Source organism: Pediculus humanus, genomic scaffold (assembly GCF_000006295.1).
Source record: "Pediculus humanus corporis 1103172107540 genomic scaffold, whole genome shotgun sequence".
Lineage (NCBI taxonomy): Eukaryota > Metazoa > Arthropoda > Insecta > Psocodea > Pediculidae > Pediculus > Pediculus humanus.
In genome coordinates this window covers 492,727-518,596 of record NW_002987155.1, presented here as the reverse complement: position 1 = coordinate 518,596, position 25,870 = coordinate 492,727, and the positions used below count along the sequence as shown (strand labels likewise).

General features: G+C 29.9%; 7 protein-coding genes across 7 annotated transcripts; 4 read left to right on the top strand and 3 right to left on the bottom strand.

Moving 5' to 3' along the window:
- Positions 1 to 108: 108 nt before the first annotated feature.
- Positions 109 to 5,427, top strand: Phum_PHUM190140 (DNA-directed RNA polymerase, putative; the record flags this gene model as incomplete). The annotated part of the gene is made up of 17 exons (XM_002425257.1): positions 109 to 169; positions 251 to 599; positions 828 to 906; positions 1,001 to 1,180; positions 1,287 to 1,462; positions 1,543 to 1,633; positions 1,764 to 2,023; positions 2,119 to 2,278; positions 2,355 to 2,467; positions 2,923 to 3,135; positions 3,239 to 3,359; positions 3,481 to 3,708; positions 3,803 to 3,964; positions 4,050 to 4,337; positions 4,424 to 4,655; positions 4,750 to 4,984; positions 5,067 to 5,427. 17 exons carry the CDS (start codon positions 109 to 111, stop codon positions 5,425 to 5,427), a joined length of 3,309 nt encoding a protein of 1,102 aa, XP_002425302.1.
- A 474-nt stretch (positions 5,428 to 5,901) lies between these two features.
- Phum_PHUM190130 (mitogen-activated protein kinase ERK-A, putative) lies at positions 5,902 to 6,914 on the bottom strand (the record flags this gene model as incomplete). The annotated part of the gene is made up of 2 exons (XM_002425256.1): positions 5,902 to 6,243; positions 6,330 to 6,914. 2 exons carry the CDS (start codon positions 6,912 to 6,914, stop codon positions 5,902 to 5,904), a joined length of 927 nt encoding a protein of 308 aa, XP_002425301.1.
- Positions 6,915 to 7,293: 379 nt separating this feature from the next.
- Positions 7,294 to 10,868, top strand: Phum_PHUM190120 (DEAD box ATP-dependent RNA helicase, putative; the record flags this gene model as incomplete). The annotated part of the gene is made up of 7 exons (XM_002425255.1): positions 7,294 to 7,310; positions 7,401 to 7,601; positions 7,653 to 7,824; positions 7,962 to 8,085; positions 8,173 to 10,283; positions 10,368 to 10,541; positions 10,623 to 10,868. The coding sequence occupies 7 exons, from the start codon at positions 7,294 to 7,296 to the stop codon at positions 10,866 to 10,868; spliced, it is 3,045 nt and encodes a 1,014-aa protein (XP_002425300.1).
- Positions 10,869 to 11,903: 1,035 nt separating this feature from the next.
- Positions 11,904 to 14,922, top strand: Phum_PHUM190110 (Xaa-Pro aminopeptidase 2 precursor, putative; the record flags this gene model as incomplete). Its single annotated transcript, XM_002425254.1, has 10 exons — positions 11,904 to 11,940; positions 12,015 to 12,241; positions 12,357 to 12,651; positions 12,743 to 12,865; positions 12,947 to 13,208; positions 13,390 to 13,847; positions 13,915 to 14,157; positions 14,243 to 14,361; positions 14,628 to 14,723; positions 14,794 to 14,922. 10 exons carry the CDS (start codon positions 11,904 to 11,906, stop codon positions 14,920 to 14,922), a joined length of 1,989 nt encoding a protein of 662 aa, XP_002425299.1.
- Positions 14,923 to 14,944: 22 nt separating this feature from the next.
- Phum_PHUM190100 (snrnp sm protein, putative) lies at positions 14,945 to 15,361 on the bottom strand (the record flags this gene model as incomplete). Its single annotated transcript, XM_002425253.1, has 2 exons — positions 14,945 to 15,124; positions 15,233 to 15,361. 2 exons carry the CDS (start codon positions 15,359 to 15,361, stop codon positions 14,945 to 14,947), a joined length of 309 nt encoding a protein of 102 aa, XP_002425298.1.
- Positions 15,362 to 15,782: 421 nt separating this feature from the next.
- On the bottom strand, positions 15,783 to 16,563 carry Phum_PHUM190090 (60S ribosomal protein L10, putative; the record flags this gene model as incomplete). Its single annotated transcript, XM_002425252.1, has 2 exons — positions 15,783 to 15,953; positions 16,072 to 16,563. 2 exons carry the CDS (start codon positions 16,561 to 16,563, stop codon positions 15,783 to 15,785), a joined length of 663 nt encoding a protein of 220 aa, XP_002425297.1.
- Positions 16,564 to 24,148: 7,585 nt separating this feature from the next.
- On the top strand, positions 24,149 to 25,621 carry Phum_PHUM190080 (uncharacterized protein; the record flags this gene model as incomplete). Its single annotated transcript, XM_002425251.1, has 3 exons — positions 24,149 to 25,098; positions 25,175 to 25,297; positions 25,378 to 25,621. 3 exons carry the CDS (start codon positions 24,149 to 24,151, stop codon positions 25,619 to 25,621), a joined length of 1,317 nt encoding a protein of 438 aa, XP_002425296.1.
- Positions 25,622 to 25,870: the final 249 nt, after the last annotated feature.

Below are 25,870 nucleotides of genomic sequence, written 5' to 3'. Positions count from 1 at the left end.
AATGTGATGATATCTAAACACTAAACACAAAGTTAAAATTTTTTGTTATGGATTATTAATAATTTAAGTGTAATAAATAAATAAATAAATAAATATTTATGTGATAAAATGTTTAATCGCAGTAAAACATGCACAGAATGTTTAAAACGTTTCGTTTTAGTTAATAATCGTAAGTATTATCAACACACACAATAACATGATTTGTTTTTAACATACAAACATGACAAAATGTTTTTTTTGTGTTTTTCAGAATGCAAAACATACAGGTCAACAACAAATTATAGTTCCGTTATAAGATACATATTAAAAAGACATGAGAAATGGCTTCGAGAAGAAAGAAAAAAAGAAAAACCATGTAAGAATTCATATTCGGAATTGATGAACATAACCAGTGACAATAGTACAAAGACAAAAATTAAAATACAACAATTAAAACCGAATGATATAAAAGCATTCGCTCAAAATCCCAGCATGACATACCAAGATAAAATTTACAATAAATTTCCCAAACCGCCATTTTTTTTAAATAATAATAATAATAGTAAGGAAGAAGAATCGAAAAAATTATCGAAGAATAACACTCAAACAAATAATTACAGGTAATGTATTGTTGAAATTGTATGTTTATCAATCGTCAACCTAACACATTGTTAATAATAATAATTATTATTATTATTTTTCAGCCTTCGAAAAGAATTATTTAAAATTAATGATAAAAATAATAATTTAACAGTTGTCGAAAATTTATCGTTACTTCACTCGTACGTTGATGTGGCCATAACGTGCAATAAATCGAAAGATGCTCTTAAAATTTTAGAACATTTTAGAAAGAAATCAATATGGCCTGAAATTCTAAAAGTTCAAGATGTAGTTTTAGTTTATAACGATTTGTTATTCGCATATCCTGTAAGTCATTTTCTTTTATGATTATATCCATCAGGATTTAATGGAAAAAGGAGAAAATAACAAAACTTGTCTCTATCATTGTTTTTTTTCATAGCATAATTGGACGATTTTTTGTAAATTGATTAAATTAATGATGGCGGATAAAATATCATTCAATTTGCAAACCTATGCAGCTTTACTTAATTGTTTGGGTATTGTAAAAGGGAAAAAAGTCATGTCGATACAAGATTGGAAAAAACAAGTTACTCTAGTTTTTAATACGATGGAAAGGGAGGTTAGTAAAATTTGATTTCCCCTTCCTCTCTCTCTCTCTCTTTCTCTCTCCCCCTTTTCCTCACAAATTCTAAAACAAAACCTTTTATTATTATTATTATTTTCAGAATTATTCCCTCGGGGATCTTTTAAGGCAAACAAATTTAAACAGTCAACAAATAAATAATATTTTATCAACGATAAGAGAAGTTTTTCCCAATTATGAAATCCCACCGGAAAGGATATTTTTAAAAAGTGAAGGGACTTTACTCGATGATTTATACAAAACTCAAAATAAATTGGAGTGAGTTTTAATAATAATGATGACAATTAAATTTCAATTTTTTTTTTTTAATGAATTACAATTTATTTTTTTTTCACAAGGTCACCTTTAAACACCGACAGCATGTCATTTAACAAATTGTATTCGTTGATAGAAGAACAATCATTTTTGGAAAAAAAAAGTAAAATTTATGTCAAAGCGATAACAATGAAAAATTCAAATATGGATACGTTTCAAGCGGTAATTAAATAATTTTTGTATTTTAAAAAAAAAAACTGTTGTGCGTATGTATGGTTTATGGACGCGTCACTTCTTCTTTCAGAACGAAGATTTAGAAATGTTGAAAAAAAAATGGAAAGTCGACATGTGGGAGGGTTTTTGTCAAAGTTTAAAAAGTGAAAAAATATTAAACGCGAAAAGGACTCGTAGTTTTTTTCTACCCGTTTACCTCGAATGTTTATCCGTTAACGAATACGTTAAAATAATGATGGACACGGTGACTAATTTAATTGGTTATTCTGGAAATTATAATCCGAACATGACGACGACACTGATCGAATTGGGAAACGAAGTTTACAATCGGTGATTATACTTAATAAGTTTTTTTTTTTAAAACGAAATTTAGAATTATTATTATTATCATTATTATTATTATGACGATGATTGTGTTTTTTCAGGTTTCAAATAATAAAAAAAGAAAAAAGTGATATTGTTAAAAACACGGTACATTTATTTAAAAAATATGGCGAATGGTATAAGAATCCAAAGGGACCTGCTTTCAATTCTAGACAACAATGGCAAATGCTATTAGAAGAATATTCTCATAAATATCCTATCGTGAGTGATGTTTTTATTATCATTATTATCATCATCATCGGTAATGGAGATTATGCTATATTATCGTGTTTTCCAGGGAATGCTCGAAGTTGATTGGCCGGTCAAAATAAAAAAAGAAATAGGAAAATTTTTATTTAATGTTATTTTACAAAAGTTAACGATCGTCGTAAACAACGGTTCGATGGAAAGGTAAGATGTATTATATGTACCCCTCACCTAGTTCTCTATCCTTTCCGGGAGGGAGGGAGAGAGAGAGAGAGAGAGAGATGTTTGGGGTCGCGAATCCCGTTCATCTGTCTTCCTTTCACATCGCATTTTCCCTATTTCGATCAAGTACCCAGACTCACTCACTCGAACAAGGCACATTCCCGCTTATTTAGGTACAGGATATGAAACTCCCACTCACAGGATTTGAACTCACACAACTCAATCTGGCAACCTCGGGCTCCCCCAAAGCATCCAAGATTTACCCCTAGTGGGAAATCCAATCCCAGAATCCCCGCCCCTAAACCATCCTCTACACCCAGTAGCTCCAAGTAGCTGGATTACAAGAGCACACCACTCCCACTCCCTCACGTCTTCCCTCTTTTTCCCTCACGTCCTCCATCTTGTTTTAATCATGCATTTTGTTTTTCAATTCGTAGAACCATACCGGTGTTTTACACAATAATGAGACAAGAAAAAGAAAAATCTCTTGAAGAAATAAAATGTCATCCGATCATCAGTAAACTTTATCAGCAATGCAATTTGGATCATTTGTACATACCGGCAAAAGAATGTCCGATGGTATGCCCACCGAAACCGTGGAAATCCGTGACCGACGGCGGTTATCTATTAAGTACTTCCGATTTTGTCAGGTAGCGAATAAATCTCAAACAGCCGTTAACTTTTTTTTTTTTTTTTTAAAAAAAGAAAATGGCGGGAAAATATTTGAAAATTTAAATCCCGTGTTTGTTTCAGAGTGCCAAAAGAACCCAACAGTCAAATATTAGATTTTAAACCGATAAATTCTCATCAGTTGTACGTAACGTTCGATGCTTTAAACACTTTACAAAATACTCCGTGGATAGTTAATAAAGAGGTGAGACTGATTGATTGACTGATTGATTGATTGATTGAATGAATGAATGAATGATTGATTGAATGACGAAAGGGAGAATTTTTTTTTTTATTAATAATTCTAATGGCGACGTTAATTTAAGGTGTTAGATGTGGCTTTAGAAGTTTTTCAAAATGGCGGAGATGATGAGCTTGACGTTCCCTCGTTTGTTACCCCCGTCAACAACCACAATCCTTTGAATATAACGTCCGAAATGAGTCAAGAAGAAAGATTCGAAGAATATAAAAAGAAAAAATCCTCAGCCATGGAACGGCAAAATCAATACGCGTTGTGGTGCGAAGCGTTGTATAAATTATCATTAGCCAATCACGTGAGGTTTTTTTTTCCGTTAAATTTTTTCAAATTTTTTTTTTTTTTTTTTTTTTTCTGTTGGTCATCATGTGGAATTTTCTTTTTTGTTTCAGTATCGAAATCGTATATTTTGGTTACCTCACAATTACGATTTTCGCGGTCGAGTGTATCCGATTCCGCCGCATTTGAGTCACATCGGGGGTGATTTATTTCGTTCCCTTTTGATTTTTGCCAAAGGAAAACCGTTGGGACCCAAAGGATTCGATTGGTTGAAGGTTCACGAATCGAGTTTTCCGTTAAAGGAAATGATAGTAATGATGATGATGATGATAACGATAACAAATTTTTTTTTTTTTTTAGACTCACGTAATTAATTTAACCGGAATTAAAAAAAAGGAATCTTTGGCGGACAGATTGAAATACGCGAACGAAATGCTACCGGAAATATTAGACTCGGCGGAAAAACCTCTGACCGGAAATAAATGGTGGGTCAAATCGGAAGAGCCCTGGCAAACGTTGGCGGCTTGCATGGAAATAAAAAAAGTTTTGAAACATTCAAATCCGGAAGAATACGTGAGTCATTTTCCCGTTCATCAAGATGGATCCTGTAACGGTTTGCAACATTATGCCGCCCTTGGACGAGATTACGTGAGAATAATGATAATGATAATAAGGATAATAATAATAATAATAGTTTCCGTTCGTTTGTGATTTTTTTTTTCTTCTGCTTTTAGGCGGGTGCTAAAAGTGTTAATTTAACTCCTAGTCAAGTGCCTCAAGACGTTTACAGTAGCATTATCGAAATCATAGAAGAGATGAGAGCGAAGGATGCGGAAAATGGTTTGAAAATCGCACAAAAGCTCGAGGGTTACATAAAAAGAAAAGTCGTGAAACAAACAATCATGACGACCGTGTACGGAGTCACGCGTTACGGAGCCATACGTCAAATAATCAAACAGTTGGAAGGTACGAATTCGAAAGAAAAAAAAAAAACCTTTTTTGGGGGGGAGGGGGGAGGAGGACTTTCAAACTTTTCATTCTTTCCCCATCGTTTTTCCAGACATACCGAATTTTCCGCAAAAGGATTTGTGGCCCGCGGCGACGTACCTGAGCGAGAAAACGTTTTTGAGCATACAGAAAATGTTCACGTCGGCGAAAACGATACAGGATTGGTTCATAGAATGCGCTGGAGTCATATGCAATCAAAAAAATTTCGTGCAATGGATAACGCCGATAGGATTATTGGTCATGCAACCCTATGGGAAACCGGGAAAAAATCCGATCGCGGAACCCGTGTAAGACATTTTTTTTTAAAATGGCGTCTTTCGAGTGGGGAGAAAACTCTCTCAAATCCACGTCCGTTTTTTTTTATTGCAGGAAACCGAATCAGAGAAAGCAAAAAAATGCTTTCCCACCCAATTTCATACACTCCCTAGATTCGTCTCACATGGTGTTGACGGCTTTGCATTGCGAACAATCCAATCTGACGTTTGCATCCATACACGATTGTTATTGGACTCACGCGTGCACCGTCGACGAAATGAATAAATATTGCAGACGACAATTCGTCGCACTCCATTCTCAGCCCATACTCAAAGATTTATCGGATTTTTTCGTCGACGTCTACGTTAAAGATGAGAAAAAAGATGCGGAAGCATTAAAAGTTTTCAAAAGAGTTCCACAAACAGGTGATTTCGATTTGAACTCGGTTATCGATTCGGTTTATTTTTTTAGTTGAGAAAAAAAAAAACGCGCACGCGCACACACGTATAAATATCAAATTATAATATTTTAAATAATTATCAATTAATTAATTAATTAATTAATTTCAATCACAATCATTAAAAATAATAATAATAATAATAATACATTTGACACAGTTGAACACACTCGTTATTAAACACAATAAATATTATAAAAACTAATTTAAAAAAGAAACTAATATTCACTCGACACTTTTATTATCACTATCATTATTATCATTATTATTATTATTAAGAATGTTATTAATATGGTCACGTGACACGAAAAAGAAAAAAATGATTTGCATTGTTTATGTTTAAATATTACGGATTAGGAAAGAAATAATTAACAATTATTGAAAATACATATTACCACTGACACGACAAACGAAAAAAAAAAAATAAAAAATAAAATAATATATATATCACAGATAATAATAATAATAATAATAATAATGATAATTTTTATGTCAATCAGTACTCGAAGTTGAACTACTTCTTTCGTAGTCCAATGGAGGAGGAACGAATTCGACTTTTTCAAAAAATGGATGATCCAAAGCTTCCATGGCAGATATCCTTTTAGATGGATCATATTTTAACATGTTTGAAAGTAAATCAATACCCTTATCATCGAGCCTTGGAATGATTTCCTCTCCCAATGACATTGGTTCCCATACTGGAAATCTACATTTATAATCGTCTAATTGTGTAACTCCTGGCCATACACCTTCGTGAGGTGTTCCTAAAACTCTAAATATTCTAAATAATTGATCTATTTCAGAATCTCCAGGGAACATTGCTTTTTTCATAACCTTGATTCGATGAAAAAAAAAAAAAGGTAAGTGATAAATAAGTTTTGGGGGGGGGTTTGAATCGATTATGTCTAAAACAACCTTACCATTTCACCAAAAATACATCCTAAACTCCATATATCAACGCTGACCGTATAATATTTACTACCTAATAATATTTCCGGTGCACGATACCATAATGTGACGACTTCGTGAGTAAATGAACGTGTCGGTAGTCCAAATGTTCTAGCCAAACCGAAATCAGCTAATTTTATATTGCCCAATGTGTCTATGAGTAAATTTTGCGGTTTCAAATCCCTGTGTAATGTTTTATTAGTGTGACAATATTGCAATCCTTTTAACAATTGATACAAATAACTTTTGATTAATTTAATCGGTATGTCACCGTCGACTTTTTCAATGAATTTTTTCAAATCCCGATAAAAATATTCAAAAACCAAATATAAAACTTTTTCCATGTGAACAACTTCCAATAGTTGAACGACGTTTGGATGTTTGAGTTCTTTGAGCAATGCTATTTCTCTTAGTGCCGTAGATGGAACACCTTCGGAATCACCATCTAACCTAATTCCTTTCAATGCAACAACTTCTCCTGTTATCCTATGTTTGGCTTTAAAAACTATACCGTAAGTTCCCTCACCGATTTTTTCAACTTTTTCAAATTTCTCCATTTCACATTTATTAAAACAATAACATAAAAACGAACAAACGGTACACTTTTCATTAATTTTATCACTGCATTTACATTTTATTATTATTATTTTTTTCACTACCCGAGAATTATTATTTATATGTAAAACATTGATGTATATTTATCATCGTGTAAATTTTTGGCGGGCATTGATCGTGTTTTTTTTTTTTTTTTTTTGTAAAGTTTACATATTGCGATTCTAATTCCACGACGTTTTTTACTTTGCTCAAGTATTTGAAATGAAAGCTTATTATTTTATAAACATGTGAATTATTTAGAATAACGTAAAGGGAACAAAAATTTTTTTTTTTTTTTTTTTAGTTTGTTATTAGGTAACCGTTTTTTTAAATATATATACAATGGTAAAAAGCAGTAGGTAAGTTTTTGTTATAAGTTAAAAAAAAAAAATTTTACTGTGGTATTTTATGGAGGATGTGTTTGTTACTTTATGAACTCATTGTTTCAGTCATCGTAAAAGATCTCGTTCGAGATCGAGGAGTGTAAGCGTTGAAAAAAAAAGAAGTAGGAGATCGAGGAGTAGGGAAAAAACAAAATCCCGGCATAAAAGGAGTCGTTCCAGAGATAGAATTAAAGATGGTGATAGGGATAGATATAGGCGGTCAAAAAGCAGAAGTAAAGAAAGATCGAGGGATCACGAACGTAAAAGGTATATGATTAGTTTTTATTCTTGTTAAATGAGAAAATTTTTTTTGTTAAGCTTTCAAGAATTCGTTTGTGTTGATTTTAGAGGGAGCAGTAGAGAAAAAAAACATTCTAAAAGTCATGGGAAGTCATTGAGAAAAGACAGATCGCGATCTAAATCTAAAGATTACATTCCCAAAAAAGAAGAAAAAGAAGATTCTGTGTTTGATGCTACCAATTTAGATAAGGTACCGTTTTGTTACAATTATCGATTAGCTCTAGTCGAGTTTTCTATATCAAACTGTACATCTTGTGGTTTCGAGTTATTTTAGAATGTGATTTGTTAAAAAATTAATCGTCTCATTTTTATTTTTTTTTCCGATAGGAAGAAGAACAAAAAAGATTAGAACAAGAAATGCAAAAAAGAAGGGAAAGAATCGAAAGGTGGAGAGCTGAAAGGAAAAAAAAAGAATTGGAAGCAACGAAAAAAGATTTAAAAGGGACAATAGGTAAAGTAAATATTCTGTCGTAGAAAGTCAACTATTAACAATCTTTTAATTTGTTAAACCTTTTACTTAAACCTTTTTTTTCAATAGCTAACATTCAAATCCCTCAAAAAAAATGGAATCTGGAAGATGATAGCGATGAAGAAGAAGAAGATAAAAAGGAAGCAGGAGAAAATAACGATGAAGAATTGGATCCTTTAGATGCATTCATGCAAACCGTCGAGGAAGAAGTTCGTCACGTCAACAAATTGGAAATTAAAAAACCAGGGAAACAGGGTGAACAAGGAAATGCACCGGGATTGGTAATTTTAACCGGGGTAGCGAAAAAAAAAGTCGAAAAGAAAAAGGGTGAATTGATTGAACAAAATCAAGATGGTTTGGAATATTCGTCGGAAGAAGAAATGGAAGATTTGAAATTGACTGCTGACGGTATTGCCAACAGGCAAAAAAAAGATTTGGCTAAAGTGGATCATTCGACGATAAATTATTTACCATTTAGAAAAAATTTTTATATCGAAGTACCGGAAATTGCTAAAATGACTAACGAAGAAGTTGAAAAATATAGGGAGGATTTGGAAGGGATCAGAGTCAAAGGAAAAGGTTGTCCGAAACCAATAAAAGAATGGGCTCAGTGTGGAGTCAGCAAAAAAGTTTTAGAAATTTTAAAAAAAAATGGTTTCGAAAAGCCAACACCCATTCAAACCCAAGCCATTCCGGCTATTATGTCTGGAAGAGATCTCATCGGTATAGCAAAAACGGGAAGTGGTAAAACTTTGGCTTTTCTTCTTCCCATGTTTCGTCACATATTAGATCAGCCTCCGTTAGAGGAAACCGATGGGCCTATTGCTATCATAATGACGCCTACCCGAGAACTATGTATGCAAATAGGTAAAGATTGCAAAAAATTTTCAAAATCCGTTTCTCTCAAGGTTGTCTGCGTTTACGGTGGCACGGGAATATCGGAGCAAATTGCAGAATTGAAACGAGGGGCTGATATTGTTGTTTGCACGCCTGGAAGAATGATCGATATGCTTGCCGCAAACAGTGGTCGCGTCACCAATTTGCTCAGAGTCACGTATATCGTATTGGATGAAGCCGATAGAATGTTCGATATGGGATTCGAACCCCAGGTCATGCGTATAATCGACAACGTACGTCCCGACCGTCAAACCGTAATGTTCAGTGCTACGTTTCCCAGGCAAATGGAAGCTTTAGCCCGAAGAATTTTGACGAAACCCATAGAAGTTCAAGTTGGTGGGAGAAGCGTGGTGTGTAAAGACGTGGAACAACACGTGGTCGTTTTGGACGAGGATAAAAAGTTTTTAAAATTGTTAGAACTATTGGGTATATATCAAAATCAAGGTAGTGTGATAGTTTTCGTTGACAAACAAGAAAGTGCGGATGATCTACTTAAAGAACTTATGAAAGCTTCTTACCCGAGCATGTCATTACACGGTGGAATCGATCAGTTCGATAGAGATAGTACGATAATCGATTTTAAATCCGGTAAAGTGAAACTTTTAATAGCAACTTCCGTTGCGGCGAGAGGACTCGATGTGAAGCAATTGATTCTGGTCGTTAACTACGATTGTCCCAATCATTACGAAGATTACGTTCACAGATGTGGCAGGACGGGTAGAGCGGGTAATAAAGGAGTCGCTTACACTTTCATAACACCCGAACAAGAACGTTACGCGGGTGAAATTATTCGAGCTCTCGAACTGTCATCCGTCGCCGTTCCCGAATCGTTAAGGAATTTATGGGATCGATACAAGGCGAAATTAGCTGCGGAGGGGAAAAAAGTTCACACCGGCGGAGGATTCAGCGGAAAGGGATTCAAATTCGACGAATCCGAAGCCATGATGGCAAACGAAAAGAAGAAATTTCAAAAAGCGGCACTGGGTCTTCAAGATTCTGACGATGAGGATTTGGAACAGGATATCGATCAGCAAATAGAAAATATGTTGGCTCCTAAGCGAATAGTGAAAGAAATAAAAGCACCCATAGGAACGATCAATCCTCTAGGTCCAACTCCCGGAGTTCCCAATCACACGCCTTCAACGACAGACAAACTCGAATTGGCCAAAATGAGAGCATCGAAAATAAACATGGCTAAAAATCTGGGTCCGGATGCCAAGGGAGCGACTCAACAAGCGGCGGAAGCCATTTTGAAAGGAGCAGGATCCCAACCATTAATCACGGTAAGTCATTTTTTTTTTATCTACATCTTACAAAACGAAAAGTTTTCGAATTCTAATTCTGATTTTTTTTTTCCTAATTTTCAGCCGAAAACCGTAGCAGAACAATTAGCTGCCAAACTTAATACAAAATTAAATTATCAACCGAGAGAAGACGATGATAAAATGGACGAAGAACAAGTTGAAACGTTTAGAAAATACGAAGAAGAATTGGAAATAAACGATTTTCCACAACAGGCAAGATGGCGAGTCACGTCAAAGGTAAGACAAAAAAAAAACACAAAAAAATTGTATCGACCACCTTTTTCATTCGTTTTTTTTTTTCCGCCCCCCCCCCAACAGGAAGCTTTGGCTCAAATCAGCGAATATTCAGAAGCGGGTATCACGGTGAGGGGTACATTTTATCCACCGGGTAAAAAAGTCGAACCCGATGGAGAAAGAAAATTATATCTGGCGATAGAAAGTACAAACGAATTAGCCGTGTCAAAGGCCAAAGTTGAAATCACGAGGTTAATAAAGGAGGAATTATTAAAATTACAAACTTCGCCTCATCACATTCTAAACAAAGCTCGATATAAAGTAGTTTAAAATAATTATTTTTTGTAAAAAAAAAAAAAATTTTTTTATGAAATATACATGCAAGTAAGTGACTCTTAACAAAAAAAAAAAAAATTGTTTTTTTTTTTTTTATGTCCAGAGAGAGAAAGAGAGAGAGAGAGAGAGAGAGAAAAGCGATTAATATACCATAACCCAATAAAAAAAATATTACCTTATTGATATTTGATTGAAAAAATCCATTCATTCACCCGCATTCATATAATAATAATAATAATAATATCTTCTTGTTCAGGGTTGTCCATTTTATGGTAAAAATTTTCCTAAATCCCTAAATTAAAAAAAAGAAAGGAATTAATTTATAATACAAGTAAGTGAATAATAAGAGTTTAACTAAAAAACATTAAAAGGAAAAAAGGGAAACATTTTGTTTTTAAAAAAAAAATTAAATTTGAAAATTTGGAATTGATTGATTACAAATATCAAAATTTTTTTCATGTACAAACCTAATTTTACTACCAGTATATATTTATTTATTTATTTATTTTTGAATTGATTTAATTAATTAATTATTACATAATAAATGAAATTTTAAAAGTTTTTTTTTTTTTTTTTTAAATTAAGTAAGAATTAGTTTTTTTTTGCACACACACACATTTATTTATATATATAAATTAAATTTAAATTGATAATTAACATAATTAAATTTAAAATAATTCAAACAAGTTTTTTATTATTATTATTATAAATCAATTGAATTTTTAATTTTAATTTTTAAAATCAAATTAAAAATTAATAAAAGTTTTAAAACTTTTCTTTTTTTTTTATCTGAGAAATTGTTGAATATTTTTTATGTCTTGCAGGCTTTGTAATAAAATTAAGATAAACAAAAATAAAAAATAAAAAAAAATTTTTTTTTTATTAAGTATATCTTAATTTAAATATTTTCAGTGATTGTAATCAGTGCATTATTGATAATGATAATTTAGATTATTCCAAATAAATTTATTTGTAATCAATTTATGTTGTTGAATGATTGATTATTGTGACAAAACAAATAATACAAATATGTTAAAAGAAAAATTAATAATATTATTAATATTGAGTAAGTAATTTGCTTTTTTACATTGAAATTGAGTATAAGAAAAAAAAAATTTTTTAATGGTTTTTTTTTTTCAGATTTTTTACAGAATTTTATTGTTGTACAATGTTACACACCACCATTGAATTATCATGCTGTCGTAATTGCATCAGAATTCTTCAAACCTCGTAAAATATGCGAAGGAAACAAACAAGACAAACAATTTGGAAAAGTCAACACGACAAATAGGTTAGAAGAATTAAGAAAAGTTATGATTTCAGAAAATATATCAGCTTACATTATATTATCCGCCGACGAACATCAGGTAACGTTTATTCAAATGAAATTATCATTTTAAAACGATTCGTATAACACTCACAATCACAAAATAAAAAATTACTCCTCACGTTCATGTACGTATCGCACCATTTTTAAAACAGTCAGAAACCGTTAGCGAACACGACAAAAGGCTTAAATTCATTTCCGGTTTTTCCGGAAGTAACGGAATAGCTGTCGTCACGTTAAAATCTGCTGCTTTATGGACTGACAGCCGTTACTACATACAAGCGGATGACGAAACCGATTGTAATTGGATCGTTATGAGAATGGGTTTGTCTAGTACCCCGAGCATAGAAAAATGGCTGCTATCATCAGAATTAAAAAGCGGGGATTTTGTTTCATCCGATCCAAAAATTTTATCTTATGAAAAATGGAATAATTGGAAAAAAACTTTTGGTATCGTATAACATTTCATACACTTATTATACATCGTGTTTCAAATTAATATTTTAATAAAAAGGTTTTCTTTTTTTTTTATTTTGAATAGAAAAAAATGATATATCCATGAAAGTCGTTAGAAAAAATTTAATTGATGAAATATGGACGAATGAAAATGGCAGACCCGATTACGATATTAAACCCATACAAGTTTTAGATGTTAAATTTGCAGGTGAAAAACTTTTTTTTTTAACTTGAAATAATCGGTTTTTTAAATAAAAAAATTTCTTAATTCGATAAATGATACTTTTAGGAATGAAATGGGAAGATAAATTAAATCTTATACGTGATTATATGAGAAAAAATAATTTGGATGCATTTGTTTTTTCGGCTCTCGATGAAATCGCTTGGGCTTTGAATTTAAGAGGATCCGACATATCATATTTTCCAGTTTTTTATTCTTATTTAATTGTTCAAATGGAAGGAGCCATTTTATACGTATCGGAAAAAAAAATTACTTGGAAAGTAATTGATCATTTAAATTCTAATTTTACTCAATCTGGACAATACGTTATGTACGTTATCGATTGTGATCAATAAAAATACATTTTTTTTAAAATTTTTACTAAAGTATTATACTCTTGTGTTTTTGATTTTCAGAATAAAAAATTATGAAGAAATTTGGAACGATTTGCCATCTTTGGAATGTCAAAAAATAGGTTTACCTTCTAAATATAGTTATTTTAACGGCGTCAGTTATTTAATGTTTGATTCTGTAGGTTTACATAAATATTCAAACACTCATTTTAAATATAAGGAAAGAAAAATAATTATGATTTTTATATCACAGGTACCAGAAGATAAAATATCAATGATAGTTTCTCCAGCATTACTTTTAAAAGATTATAAAAATCCAGTTGAAATAGCTGGAATGAAATCAAGTCACGTCAGAGATGGTTTAGTAGTTTGTCAATTTTTATCTCGTTTAGAAAAAGAAGTAACGGGGGGTAGTACAAATTGGACAGAATTAAAAGCAGTCGAATATTTGGATAATCTTAGAACGAAACAGAAATATAATGCCGGCATTAGTTTTGGTACGATATCTGCTTTTGGAAAAAATGCTGCAAGTGCACATTATCAACCCACTCCTGAAACTGATACCCTCATTGATACGACTCAAGTATACATGCTGGATTCGGGTGGACAATATTACGGTAATATTCGAATCACGTTCCATTTTGATAATCATACTTTTAACTACACAACAATCATTTTTATCAGATGGTACAACCGATTGCACCAGAACCGTTCATTTTGGCGAACCTAGAGATATAGAAAAAGAAGTTTATACCAGATTGTTGATGGGTTGTATCGATTTAGCAACTTTAACGTTTAAAGAGGGTTATACTTTAAAAGAACTTGAAATAATGATAAGGGCACCTTTGTACGAAGCAGGATTAGATTACGGTCACGGAAGTACACATGGTATAGGCTCTTATTTAGCAGTTCACGAAGGTATCATAAGTTTTTTTTTTTTATATATGCACAAATATTTACAAAAATTGCCAAACATATTCAATGTTTAACTTTACTTTTATTATAATTTTAGCTTTTAACACTACATATCACATAAACTTCTTTGGATCTCAAGAACCTGGTTACTACAAGGAAGATGATTTCGGTATGAGATTGGAAAATATAGTCACAGTTGTTAAATCACCTGTATCAGTAAGTTTATTATTATTATTATTATTATTACTACTACTAACTGATAACAACATTTTTCATGTTATGTATCGTTAAGTCATTGTTTAAAAAAATTTTTTTTTTTTTTTTTCGAAATAATCGATATAAACATTTATTCGAAACTTTTTTTTTTTTATTATTATTAAAGTAATGATGGAATCTTCTTTGACTTTGACATTATAAATGTAAATTTTAATCATTGGTAAAAAATAAAATGTTAAAATGTTCCATTTTTTTTTTTATTTCAGAACAACAGCAAAACGACTTATCTGACATTCGAAACGGTCACATTGATACCATATGAAAAAAAATTGATTAAAGTCGAAATGCTCGATAAAAAACATGTAAGTATAATTATCATAATAATATTTACTTAAAAATATGATGAAGAAGGGATGACAAAATTGGTTTCAGATTAATTGGTTAAATGATTATCATAGAAAAGTAAGAAAGTTAGTCGGAAATGAAATGTTGAATCAAGGTTTGGATAGAGAATATGAATGGCTTTTGATGAAAACAGAACCTATAACTCACGTCTATTGAGATATAATACACAGGTAAATAATTAAACTCCTGCCCTTAGAGGAGGTGATACTAAAATTACACCATCACCTCTAACAAAAAGCATAGGTATTGTTCTTTTAGTAGTTTTATAAACCTCTTCATACGTTTCTTCGTCTATTTCTACGGTAGTTACAGTTTCTTCGGCATCACCTAAAACCATGTTCAAATGTTGATCGTATGCCTGTACGGGAAAAAATTATTACCATAATAAAATTATATATGAATAAAAAATGAAAAAAAAAACTTTTTTTTTCTAAAATAACGAATCACATTTTAGATTACAACTTACGTGTAATCGACCTCTAAGCTCTCGTTCGTTTCTCATTTTAACATAAATTCTTTCGTCTAAACTAAGTCTTATTAAATCTAATGGTTCTTTAACTGTTATAGCTGGAATATTTTCTGGATCTTCTGTCATTTTTTTTCAAATTAATATAATTCTAAACTACCTTACTTTGATGTAAACACAATGTCAATGCCGGCGATTTAATGGTAAACATAAATCAAAGGGCCCAAAAAATCGAGGCTTTTTTTATCCCATTGCTTTTAATCATATATTGAATTTATGAAATGGTTGCAAATTGAATAAATTTTATAGACGAATCTTATTAAATTGGTTTAATTTAACGATAAAAATAAAAATAAGGGGAAAAAAATGAATTAATGCAACCCACAATTTTTATTGAATCCAGTCCAATAATACCCAATAATTTAAAAAAAAAAAAAAAAAGTGTGTACAAATTTAATTATTAAAAATAATAATGCGTCAAAAATATTTCAAAATTGAACTTTAATAAAAGTTATATATGATATTAAACAAGATTTCACACATAATCAATTTAAGATGCCTGTGCTAATTCCATTTGGACATTTTTCCAATTAGCTAAAGGCCCATGTTCTGGCCTGTATTGAACATTACAACCATCAGGAGCTAAACGCCCGCTTGCTTTCATTTCTTCAAATTTTTCTCTGTCATATTTGGTAAAACCCCATTTCTTAGAAATGCAAATCTACAAATACAAAAAATGTCGTTTTCACCATTAGGTATTGCACATTAAAATGACATTAATTTAAAAAAAAAAGGAATAAATAAAAATGTATGAGGTAATAATGACCAAGTTCAAATACCTTTTGACGTCCTGGAAATTTAAATTTAGCTCTTCTCAAAGCTTCGACAACGGCAGCCTTATATCTGTCACTAGACCTCACGCTCATAATTGGTTGACCAATATTAACCCTAGCAACAGTTCCTTGAGGTTTACCAAAAGCTCCTCTCATTCCCGTTTGAAGCCTATCGGCTCCAGCACACGATAACATTTTGTTTATTCTAATAACGTGAAACGGATGGAGTCTCATTCTAATATGAAACTGATCTTTGCCACAATTCTTAACCAAATATTTGTTGCAGCAAATACGACCAGCTTCCAATGCTTCAGAAGAAAGTTGTTCGTATTCATCAGACACTAAATGTACGCATAATGGAAAATCTTCGACTCTCGCCTTCTTTTTACCCAAGTCGAATATACGAATTTTTGGATCTGGTACACCACGACAAAATCGGGATTTTGGATATGGTTTGTTTTTACAATATCGATAACATCTTGCTGGTCGTCGCCCCATGGTGACAGCCTAAAAAATTAACAAACGCTTTAAAAAACCGCCAAAAATTAACGGTAACCGTTATTTAAAGAGTATAAGACTGTTGTAAAATTACGAAACACGATTTTACAAAAGGATTGATTACCTATAACTTGGATAAAAATAAAAAAAAATTATAATCGTGTATAACTACTTACTTGCCAACCACAACAGATTACGGGCTTTGTAACAAGTTGGCAACTTTTGAATTTGAAATCTATAAAAATAAGGCCCCGAAAAGTAAAAGCTTATTAGAAAATGGCGGGTTTTGACTTTGACTTGCTGTCAAAGAAGATGTTATTACTTAAATATTTAATTTAAACGTAATTATTTTAGTTTATAATTTGAAGAATTGAGAAAATGGCTAAAAGATTAATTTAAAAAGGTATTTTATCACTTATATTTTTACAATTATAAAAAAATAATATGAAAAAGAATGATTGAAAAAAATTTTATGACATGTTAGAGGACATTATCATAGAATTTCATTTTCAAATATGTGAAAATTTGAAGAATTAAAAACAAAATTGAAATATTTAATAATTATATTATCACGACGGTAAAAGTTATTTTCAAAAACAATTTAAATTTAAAATTCATTTATAATTTTTTTTCACTTTCTACAATAGGAAGACAACAATACATTTTCAATAGGCCCCCTTTATTTAATGAAAAAAAAAAAAAAAAAAAAAAGTCAAATGATTTACAATATTACATTTTGTTATGAAAATGCTTTAGGCAAATTAAAAAAGAGAAAGTAATAATAATCCTCTTTTAATTTAATAATTATCATTTCTTTTTCATATACGTGTAGAGAAAAGAATATTTTGGTAATGATTAACAAATTGGTAAAAATGTATTCTAAGTTTTCACACACAACTTTCACAATTGTTTTAAAAGATTTTTTTTTTTTTTTTTTTAAAAAACCAAACCCAAATTTATTAAATTTGATTAATTTAACCAATGTTTATCTTATAACAATCCAAATTTAAATTTTTTTTTTTGTTAAAAAAGGCATCATAAACTTTCACAGGTTGTTGTTGTTGTTGTTATTATCATATAAATATGGTAGTTCTTTTAAAAAAAAAAAATTAAATATTAATATTAAACATATAACTAACTTTTACATATGATATCAATAATTTATTATTAACAAAAGCCACCTCCCTTCTATGAAAAGAGAGAGAGAGAGAGAGAGACTAAAGTATGGTTAAATTGTATGTCATGACATAGATTTACATACCTTCAAGGTCCCCACTTCTCGTTCATTATAACGGTACCAACCCCTCGACAACAACAACAACAACCTGTGACCCAGTTGTTAACCAAAACTTTTTCTTCTTTAACCAACACATACACACGCACACGCACACGCACACAAATGATTAAAAAAAATTTATTTTAAATGATTAGAAGAAAGGTTTACACGTGTTAGTTTAAACACCGGCACGGTCACAATAATAAAATATTCTTTCATTTTTTTTTTTTTTTTTTTTTTTTTTTTTTTTTTTTTTTTTAATATTCATTATCGAGAAATGATATTACCAAACAACAACAACAACAACAACAATTTTTTTTATTTAAAAAAAATAAGTGAAATTTTTTTTAATATATTTCTTTTTTTTTCATTTGTTAGTAGTGATAGTGAAAAAGTAGTAGCAGTGATACGATAACAGTGGATAATAGTAACTAATGGTTGATTATAACCGCCGTATCCCAACGGTGGTAAACCGCTATCTGTGATGATTCTAAGAACAATCGTTTTTTTTTTCGTAAGTTTAACGTAATAATAGTTATAATAATAATAATAATAATAATAATAATAATAATAATTAATTTTTTTGGGGGGCATTTTTCTTATTTTTTATTAATTGAATTTATTTTATTATTAAAAATCTTTTTTTTTTTTGTTATTGTGTTATCGCGACTTTGAATTAAATTTCTCGAAATGGGATTTTAAAATTATCATCATCATCATCATTTTCATCATCATCATCATCATTATTATTATTATTATTATTATTATTATTATGTCCACTATTAAACACGACAAGGCTCTTATTTGTCGGGGTTTTTAAGAAGCATTTATCCCAGGTTTCTACCCGACGATTCCTTAGGGACAAATGCTCGAATTTCGGTGGTGCTATTTATATTATTATTATTATTATTGTTATTATTATTATTATTAGTATTAGTATTTGTGGGGTTACTAAACCGCGAAAAAAAAAAATAAATAAATACGTAAATTTTATTTATTTTTTATTTTTTACTCGTTATCGATAACATTAAAAACAAACCATTAGGTAGTCTTAGGTAGTTGTAGTAATAATAGTAATAATAATAATAATTTATAAAGATAAAATTAAGTTTTTAAATAAAATTATCATTATCATTATTATTATTATTAATATGGTCGCTCTTAAACTTATTATTATTATTATTAATAATTTTTTTTTTTTCAGGCGTTTTTAAAAAATTTTTTATTTTATGCGTAAGAATTTATTATTATTATTATTATTTTCTTTTAAATTTTAACCGAAAAAAAAAAAAAAAAACTCGAGTGAAAGAAATTTAAAAAAAAAAATTTTTTTACGTTTCGCTCCAATTAAAATAATAATAATAATAATAATGATAATAATAATAATTAAAATACGCATTTTATAAAAAAAAATTATAATAATGATAATTTTAGAGGTTAATTAAATTAAAATTTTCACCGTTTAAATTTTTTTTTATTTTTTTATGTATGAGAATAAAATAAAAAATAATAATGATAATAAATTGTATTTAATAATTATTAATAATAATAATAATAATAATAAGCGGTGATTTTGCAATTTTATGGGAAAAAATTCGTCGTTTTTTTTTTTTTACGCGTTCTCACACGCAAAACCTAAATTTTTAACTTAATTAATTAATCGAATGTGAGGAAAAAGAAAAAAAAAACTCGTTTTATTATCATTATTATTATTATTATTATTATTTATTAGTTAATAAATTTGTATTAAGTTAAAAAAAGAAGAATGAAGAGACGATGGAGGAGTGAAGAGTGAAGACATTTGTAAAAAATAATTAATTAAAAAATAATTTCGAAAGAAAAATCGATTACGAATATCGTCGTGTCAAAAGAAAAGAAAAAAAAAAAAAAAAAACGTGAAAGTCGACATTTTGAAAAGATGAAAGTTTTTTTTTAAAAAAAAAGAGAAAAAATTTCGTTTTGTAACATCATTTACATTTTTTAAATTTTAAGTTTTTTTTTTTTTTACGTCATGTTTATTATTATTATTATTTAAAGAAAAGAAATTTAAATGAAATTACAAATAAGTAAATTCGTTATTATCGAAAGTTCTGGATAAAAATATTTTCTCTCTCTCTTTCTCTCTCACACACACGCGTGTGAAAGGAAGAAATCGTACGCCAAAAAAAAAATTTCACACGTAAAACGGAAACGAAAATTAATTTTCTATTTAAAAAAAAGTAGAACGTTTTTAAAATCACGATTTATTTTTTTTTTTATTTACATAAAATAAAATAATATTTTATGTACGTAAATCGATCGTTCGAACCGTTTAATAAATTTTTATAAATGCGATGTGAGTAATAAAAAAAAATTAGAAAGTGCGAACTTGGAAAAAAAAAATCGTCACGAATTTCATTTTAATATAAATTTTTAATCTAATTCCACGTTTAAATTTTGCGTGTTTTTGTTAATTAACAAAAAAAAAAAACTTTTTAATTGTATTACGTAATAAATTGAAAAGTAACGAAATATATTTATTAACGACGAAATGATAATAATAATAATAATAAATTTTTGTACGTAATTTTTGTAATTGTCTCTACTATCATCATCATCATCATCATCATCAAATGATAAATAATAATAATAATAAGAAGGGGAAGAAAAAGAAGAAGAAGACGAAGAAGAACAGTTAAAATTAATTAAATAAGTTGACATATTACGTCATGTCGAATTATTTAATTAATTTTTAATAGTTTTATTTAATAATTTAGTTATAAGTTATATGTTGTATATATATAAAAAGTTTTGTAATTTAGTATAGTTTATTGTGTAATATAATTAGTTTTTTATATTATTTTGTATTAATTATATACTATTTTATGTTTAAATTTAAAAAATGGTCAACGGTTTGTCATGTGACCAAAGAAAAAGTGGGCAATAGAAAATGTTTAAAGATACCTTTGCACATCTGATCATTAAGACTTTAGTACCTAATTTTAAGATTTGAATTTTACTTGCAAAAATGTCATATCAGTGTACAAATTTCTATACTCTGTAATCTTAAGGGTTAATTTATTGATTGTTGGTTGTTTTAAGCATTTTCTTGAGTTAGTTTATCTCATTACAACATACTGTATCATACAGATGATGTAAAACTCTCTACAAATGTAATACAAAGTCAGGGGGAATTGGTAACCTATATAATAATTGATTTTAGTATAAGGACTTATGAAAAAACACAGTAAATTCCATTTAATAATTGTACACCTGATTTTATGTGTTAATCCACACCAACATTTTCTTATGTTTGCCTGATACATTTGAACATATTTTGCCATATTTTCACTTTAAAATTATGATTTTAAACGACGATCCAATATTTTTACATTTATTTCCAGCGGGAATCCGTTGTTTGCATTTATTTCAAGTGGGAATCCAATGTTGCATTCGACTTTGCTCTATACCTCCTTGGATATTATGTTTTTCTGATACACCTAAGCAAATTTTGCCATATTTTTAGTTTAAAATTATAAATTTTGACCTGCAATACACTGTTGCGTCATATTTTACTCTATACTTCCTTGGATCTTATGTTTCGGAGAAAATTCTTCTATATTTTAAGTTAAAAATGACCGCGAAAATCCAACGTTTACGATTTATTATAAGTAGGGCGACCTTGATATCAAGGCCATTAGTTTTAAATTTCAATTTTGTGAAAATTTTCATGGTCACAATTTTTCAACCAAGGTCGACCTTGAATACAAGGCCATTGGTTTTACATTTCAATTTTGTGAAAATTTTTCATGGTCACGTTTTTGCATTCAAGGTCGACCTTGAATACAAGGTCGACCTAGTATTCATTTTATTTTACCTGACACATATTTTATTTTAAGCGGGAATTTTTTTGAATTATTTTATTTTTTACCTCTTTGGATCTCATGTTTTTCTGATATATCTGATAAAATATTGCGAAATTTTTACTGTACAGTTATGATTTTAGGCGGGAATCCAGTGTTTGCTGTTGGGAAAAGCTCGGAAATAATAATGTATAATAATGATAATGATAATAACAATTCGAATATTATTTTCGATTGTTTTATTTTTTTATTTTTTTATTTTAACAATAAATTTTTTTTTTTTTTTTGTAAATTTAAATTACCACCGTCGAGTAGTAATTTAATATAACAGTAATAATATACATAATAATAATAATAATGATTTATTTACATAATAATTAATAAAATTATCGTTTGTATAATAATATTATTATTATATTTTTTTGACCGGAGGTGTCGAATGACAACCTGCAACGTAAATCACGGATTATGATGATGATGATGATGATGATGATGATGATAATGATGTTGTAATTAATTACTAATCTCGAAACTCTCATTAATAATAATAATATTATTATAGTTTTCTTTTGATAATTTTACTAATTATTATTATTATTTTGTTTTTTTTAGTTATTCTCTCAATATTTGGATGTGAACGGATCCGGATTCGATGCATATTCTTCATGTTATAGAACTTCTAGAAAGCGACAAGAACTTCCCTGCGATTTTGGTACTCAAACATGGTGCACCGTACCTGGAAATTCATATCCCTGGTAAGTATAAATATATATAAGTTAAACATAATTTATTACAGCTCGCAATAATAATAATAATAATAATAAATAAAAAAAAGGGGTTAACAAAAATAAATTACACGCGGAAATAATAAACAATTTATTATTATTATTATTATTGTTGTGAATGTTAAAAAGAACGTTTTTTTTTTTTTTATGTTAAAAACTTGATTTTGTAACAACTAGACGGTCATAATAATAATAATAATAATAATAATAATAATAATAATCAATGATAACTGTAAAAACAATGGTAACTCAGCAGTTTTGTAAGCGAAGATTTAGTTGTTGTTGTTGTTGTTACGATTGTTGTTTTAGTAGCACTAACGTTTGTAGTTGTTGTTGTTACTGCAATGGCGGCGGTGGCGGTGGCGGCGGCAGCAGCGGCTGTAATAATAAAAAAAATTTTTTATTTATTTTTTTTTATTGTTTTTAAAAAGTAGTACAAAGTTTCATGGATTTTAAATTGACTTGCCTTCCTCTTTTTCAATTCGTCAACTTTGTCGTCATCGATTATGTAGAATCGTAAACGTTGAGCCGTTAAAAAAAAAAAAAAACCTCTTTAATTATTATTATTATTATTATTGCCGTCGTCGTCGTGGTAGTAGTTATTAAAAACGAATAATTTTTTTTTTATGAAAAAAAAAACAGGTTTGAATTTAAATTTTTTTTTTTTTTTTTTTTCCATTCTTTCTATCAAGATATTTGCAATTTGCCAACTTTGGAGAAAAAAAAAAAAAATTTTTTTAAAGTTCCACCGTTATGTTTCATTGATAAATTTAATTAATTATTATTATTATTATTATTTATATATGTAAAAAAAAAAAAGGTGAACGAATTACGTTGTTGTTTTTTTATCGTCGCCATTTTTTGCAAAATTTTTTTTTAAAGGGACGTTTCGTGTTCTCCCTCCCTCCCTCCCTTTGATCCTCCCCAAAATTTCGTAATTAATTCGGGAACGTTAATCGTTAATCCCCTCCCTCTCTCCTCCCCTTGTCACCCCCGGCCCCCACGCCCCCCGATCAATTAAACTTAACGGAAACTTGTATTTAATAAATAAATCATTGAACCGATCCCGTATGAAATTTTCCAGTTTTTATTTTACACGATTTGTCTTTGGTTGTTGCGGTTGTTTGTTGTGTAAGATTTTTCTACTCCTTTCCCACCTACCCGATTATAACTCACGCGCACTCACGCACACACACTCGCAATAATAATAATAATAATAATTACGTTTTCAATAATAAAAAATTTTTTTTTTTTTTTTTTTTTTTTTTTACCAACAAACGATGTACATTTTTTTGCGTTTGTTGTTGTTGTTTGCGATAAATTGATTGATAATTTTTTCATCATCATCACCACCACACTAAGTTCGTCTTAAATCATTTCTTTTATTATTATTATTATTATTATTATTCGCATTACACATCGTATAAACAGGTTTTTATCATTATTATTATTATTTACGTATAAAGAGGTCGCACGTTTGGAAAGTTATCAAGTTTTTTTTTTTCGGTAAATTTTTTTTTTTTTTTTTTTTATTAGTTTTAACAGTTTTTTTTTTTTTATAGAATAAACTTATTATACGATCGGCGAGTATTTGATGATGATGATAATAATAATACGTTTGTTTGTTTGTTAGGCATGCGGTTAGACGATTCGTATACGAAAATCAAGGTTTGATGAGACGAATGTACGGAGATGAAAGACACATATCGGTATTACGTGCAGAATTGGAAAGTAACGACGTTGAATTTTTCACGAGTCCGAAAATAAAAGATGAATTCCGAAGAAGGTACAGCAAAGACATGGACGGTACGAAAGAATTCGTTAAAATGTTCATACACAACAGCGAAAGTAGAAAATTTGTAGATAATTCAAACGGAGAACAAACCGGGGGGGGTGGGAAATTGGAAAAAAATCAAAAATCAATTTCCGATGGGGAAACTTCCAACAATAACGTTTTGTATAAAACTGAATTGAAAAATTTAAAAACTGATAATTTCAAACCGGAAATGGGTAATAAAATTTTTTATAAAAATCCTTCATCTACTACCACGACTACCAGTACTACTACCAGTACTACCACTACGAGTACTACGACGACGACGACCGTGTCGCCAAGTACTGTCGCCGATGCGACATACGGAACATTTACAAGTGACGGATTATTATTAAATAACAACACGACGGAAACCGGAAATTACACTTTTTTATCACAAACGGAACCGACGACTCAACCGGTAGCATCACGAACCGAAACCATACAATTTAATTTAACCGGAACAACAATCGCTAACGAAACAACAAACGATGATAACGATTACGATGTCGAAACTGACGAACCGTTCACGACAACGACGACAGTAGGAAATGTTGATGATGTAACAACAACAGAATCATATTTCGAAGTGGAAGAAGAAGCTGAAGAAGAAGAAGTAATCGAAGAAGAAGAAGAAGTTAAAATTCAAAAAGATAAAAGTGAAAATTTTAAAGAAATTGTTGAAAAAATCGAAACGATTAAACAACAACAAACAACAACAACTAAAAAACCCGTACCTTTGCCATCACCACCACCACAACAACCACAACCCCAACCCCAACAACAGCCATCATCACCAATGATACGTCTTAAAGGAATGTAAGTAACAACAAATTTGTAAAAAATGTTATCGATACAAACAAACAAACAAACAAACAAACATTTTTTTTTTTAGAAATGCATGTCCGGTAAAAGAAGAAGTTGTCGCGCCATTTTGGGCAAACAACACAAGAGGAGAAGTGTTGGCATTGTTAAATCTTTATCCTTTCGAACAATACGTACATTGGGAAAAATGCACGTGAGTACCAAACAACTCTCTCTCTCTCTCTCTCTCTCTCCCGAACACGCACTCATACCTTCTTTTTTTTTTTTTTTCAGGTACGAACATAAACAAATGTTTTGCAGAGAAGGTTGCAGATGCGAACAACAATACAGACTTCATCGTCTTTTAGCATACGATCCAAACAACGAATGTCGTGGAATATTTTCCGATTGGTTTCGTTTTCCTTCCTGTTGCGTTTGTAAATGTTACGACCTACCCATGGAATTTCGCCTAACGTCGAGATCACCCAGGTATCAAATTATCAAAGAACCTGAAAAAATGGATGACGTCAAACCGTGATCACCGTATTAAATCATCATCATCATCATCATCATCATCATCACCATCACTATTATTATTACCATCACTCTTATTATTATTATTATTACATATAATTATTTTATTCGTTCGCCCGCGTTCCCCTCCCCTCCCCACTCCCCATTTTTAGGCGCGCGCGCGCTCGCATTAAAAATCAATCAATTTAAACAAACAAAAATTTTTTTTTTTTTTTTTAAATATAAAAAAAAAAAAACAAAGGCTCGTGATGTT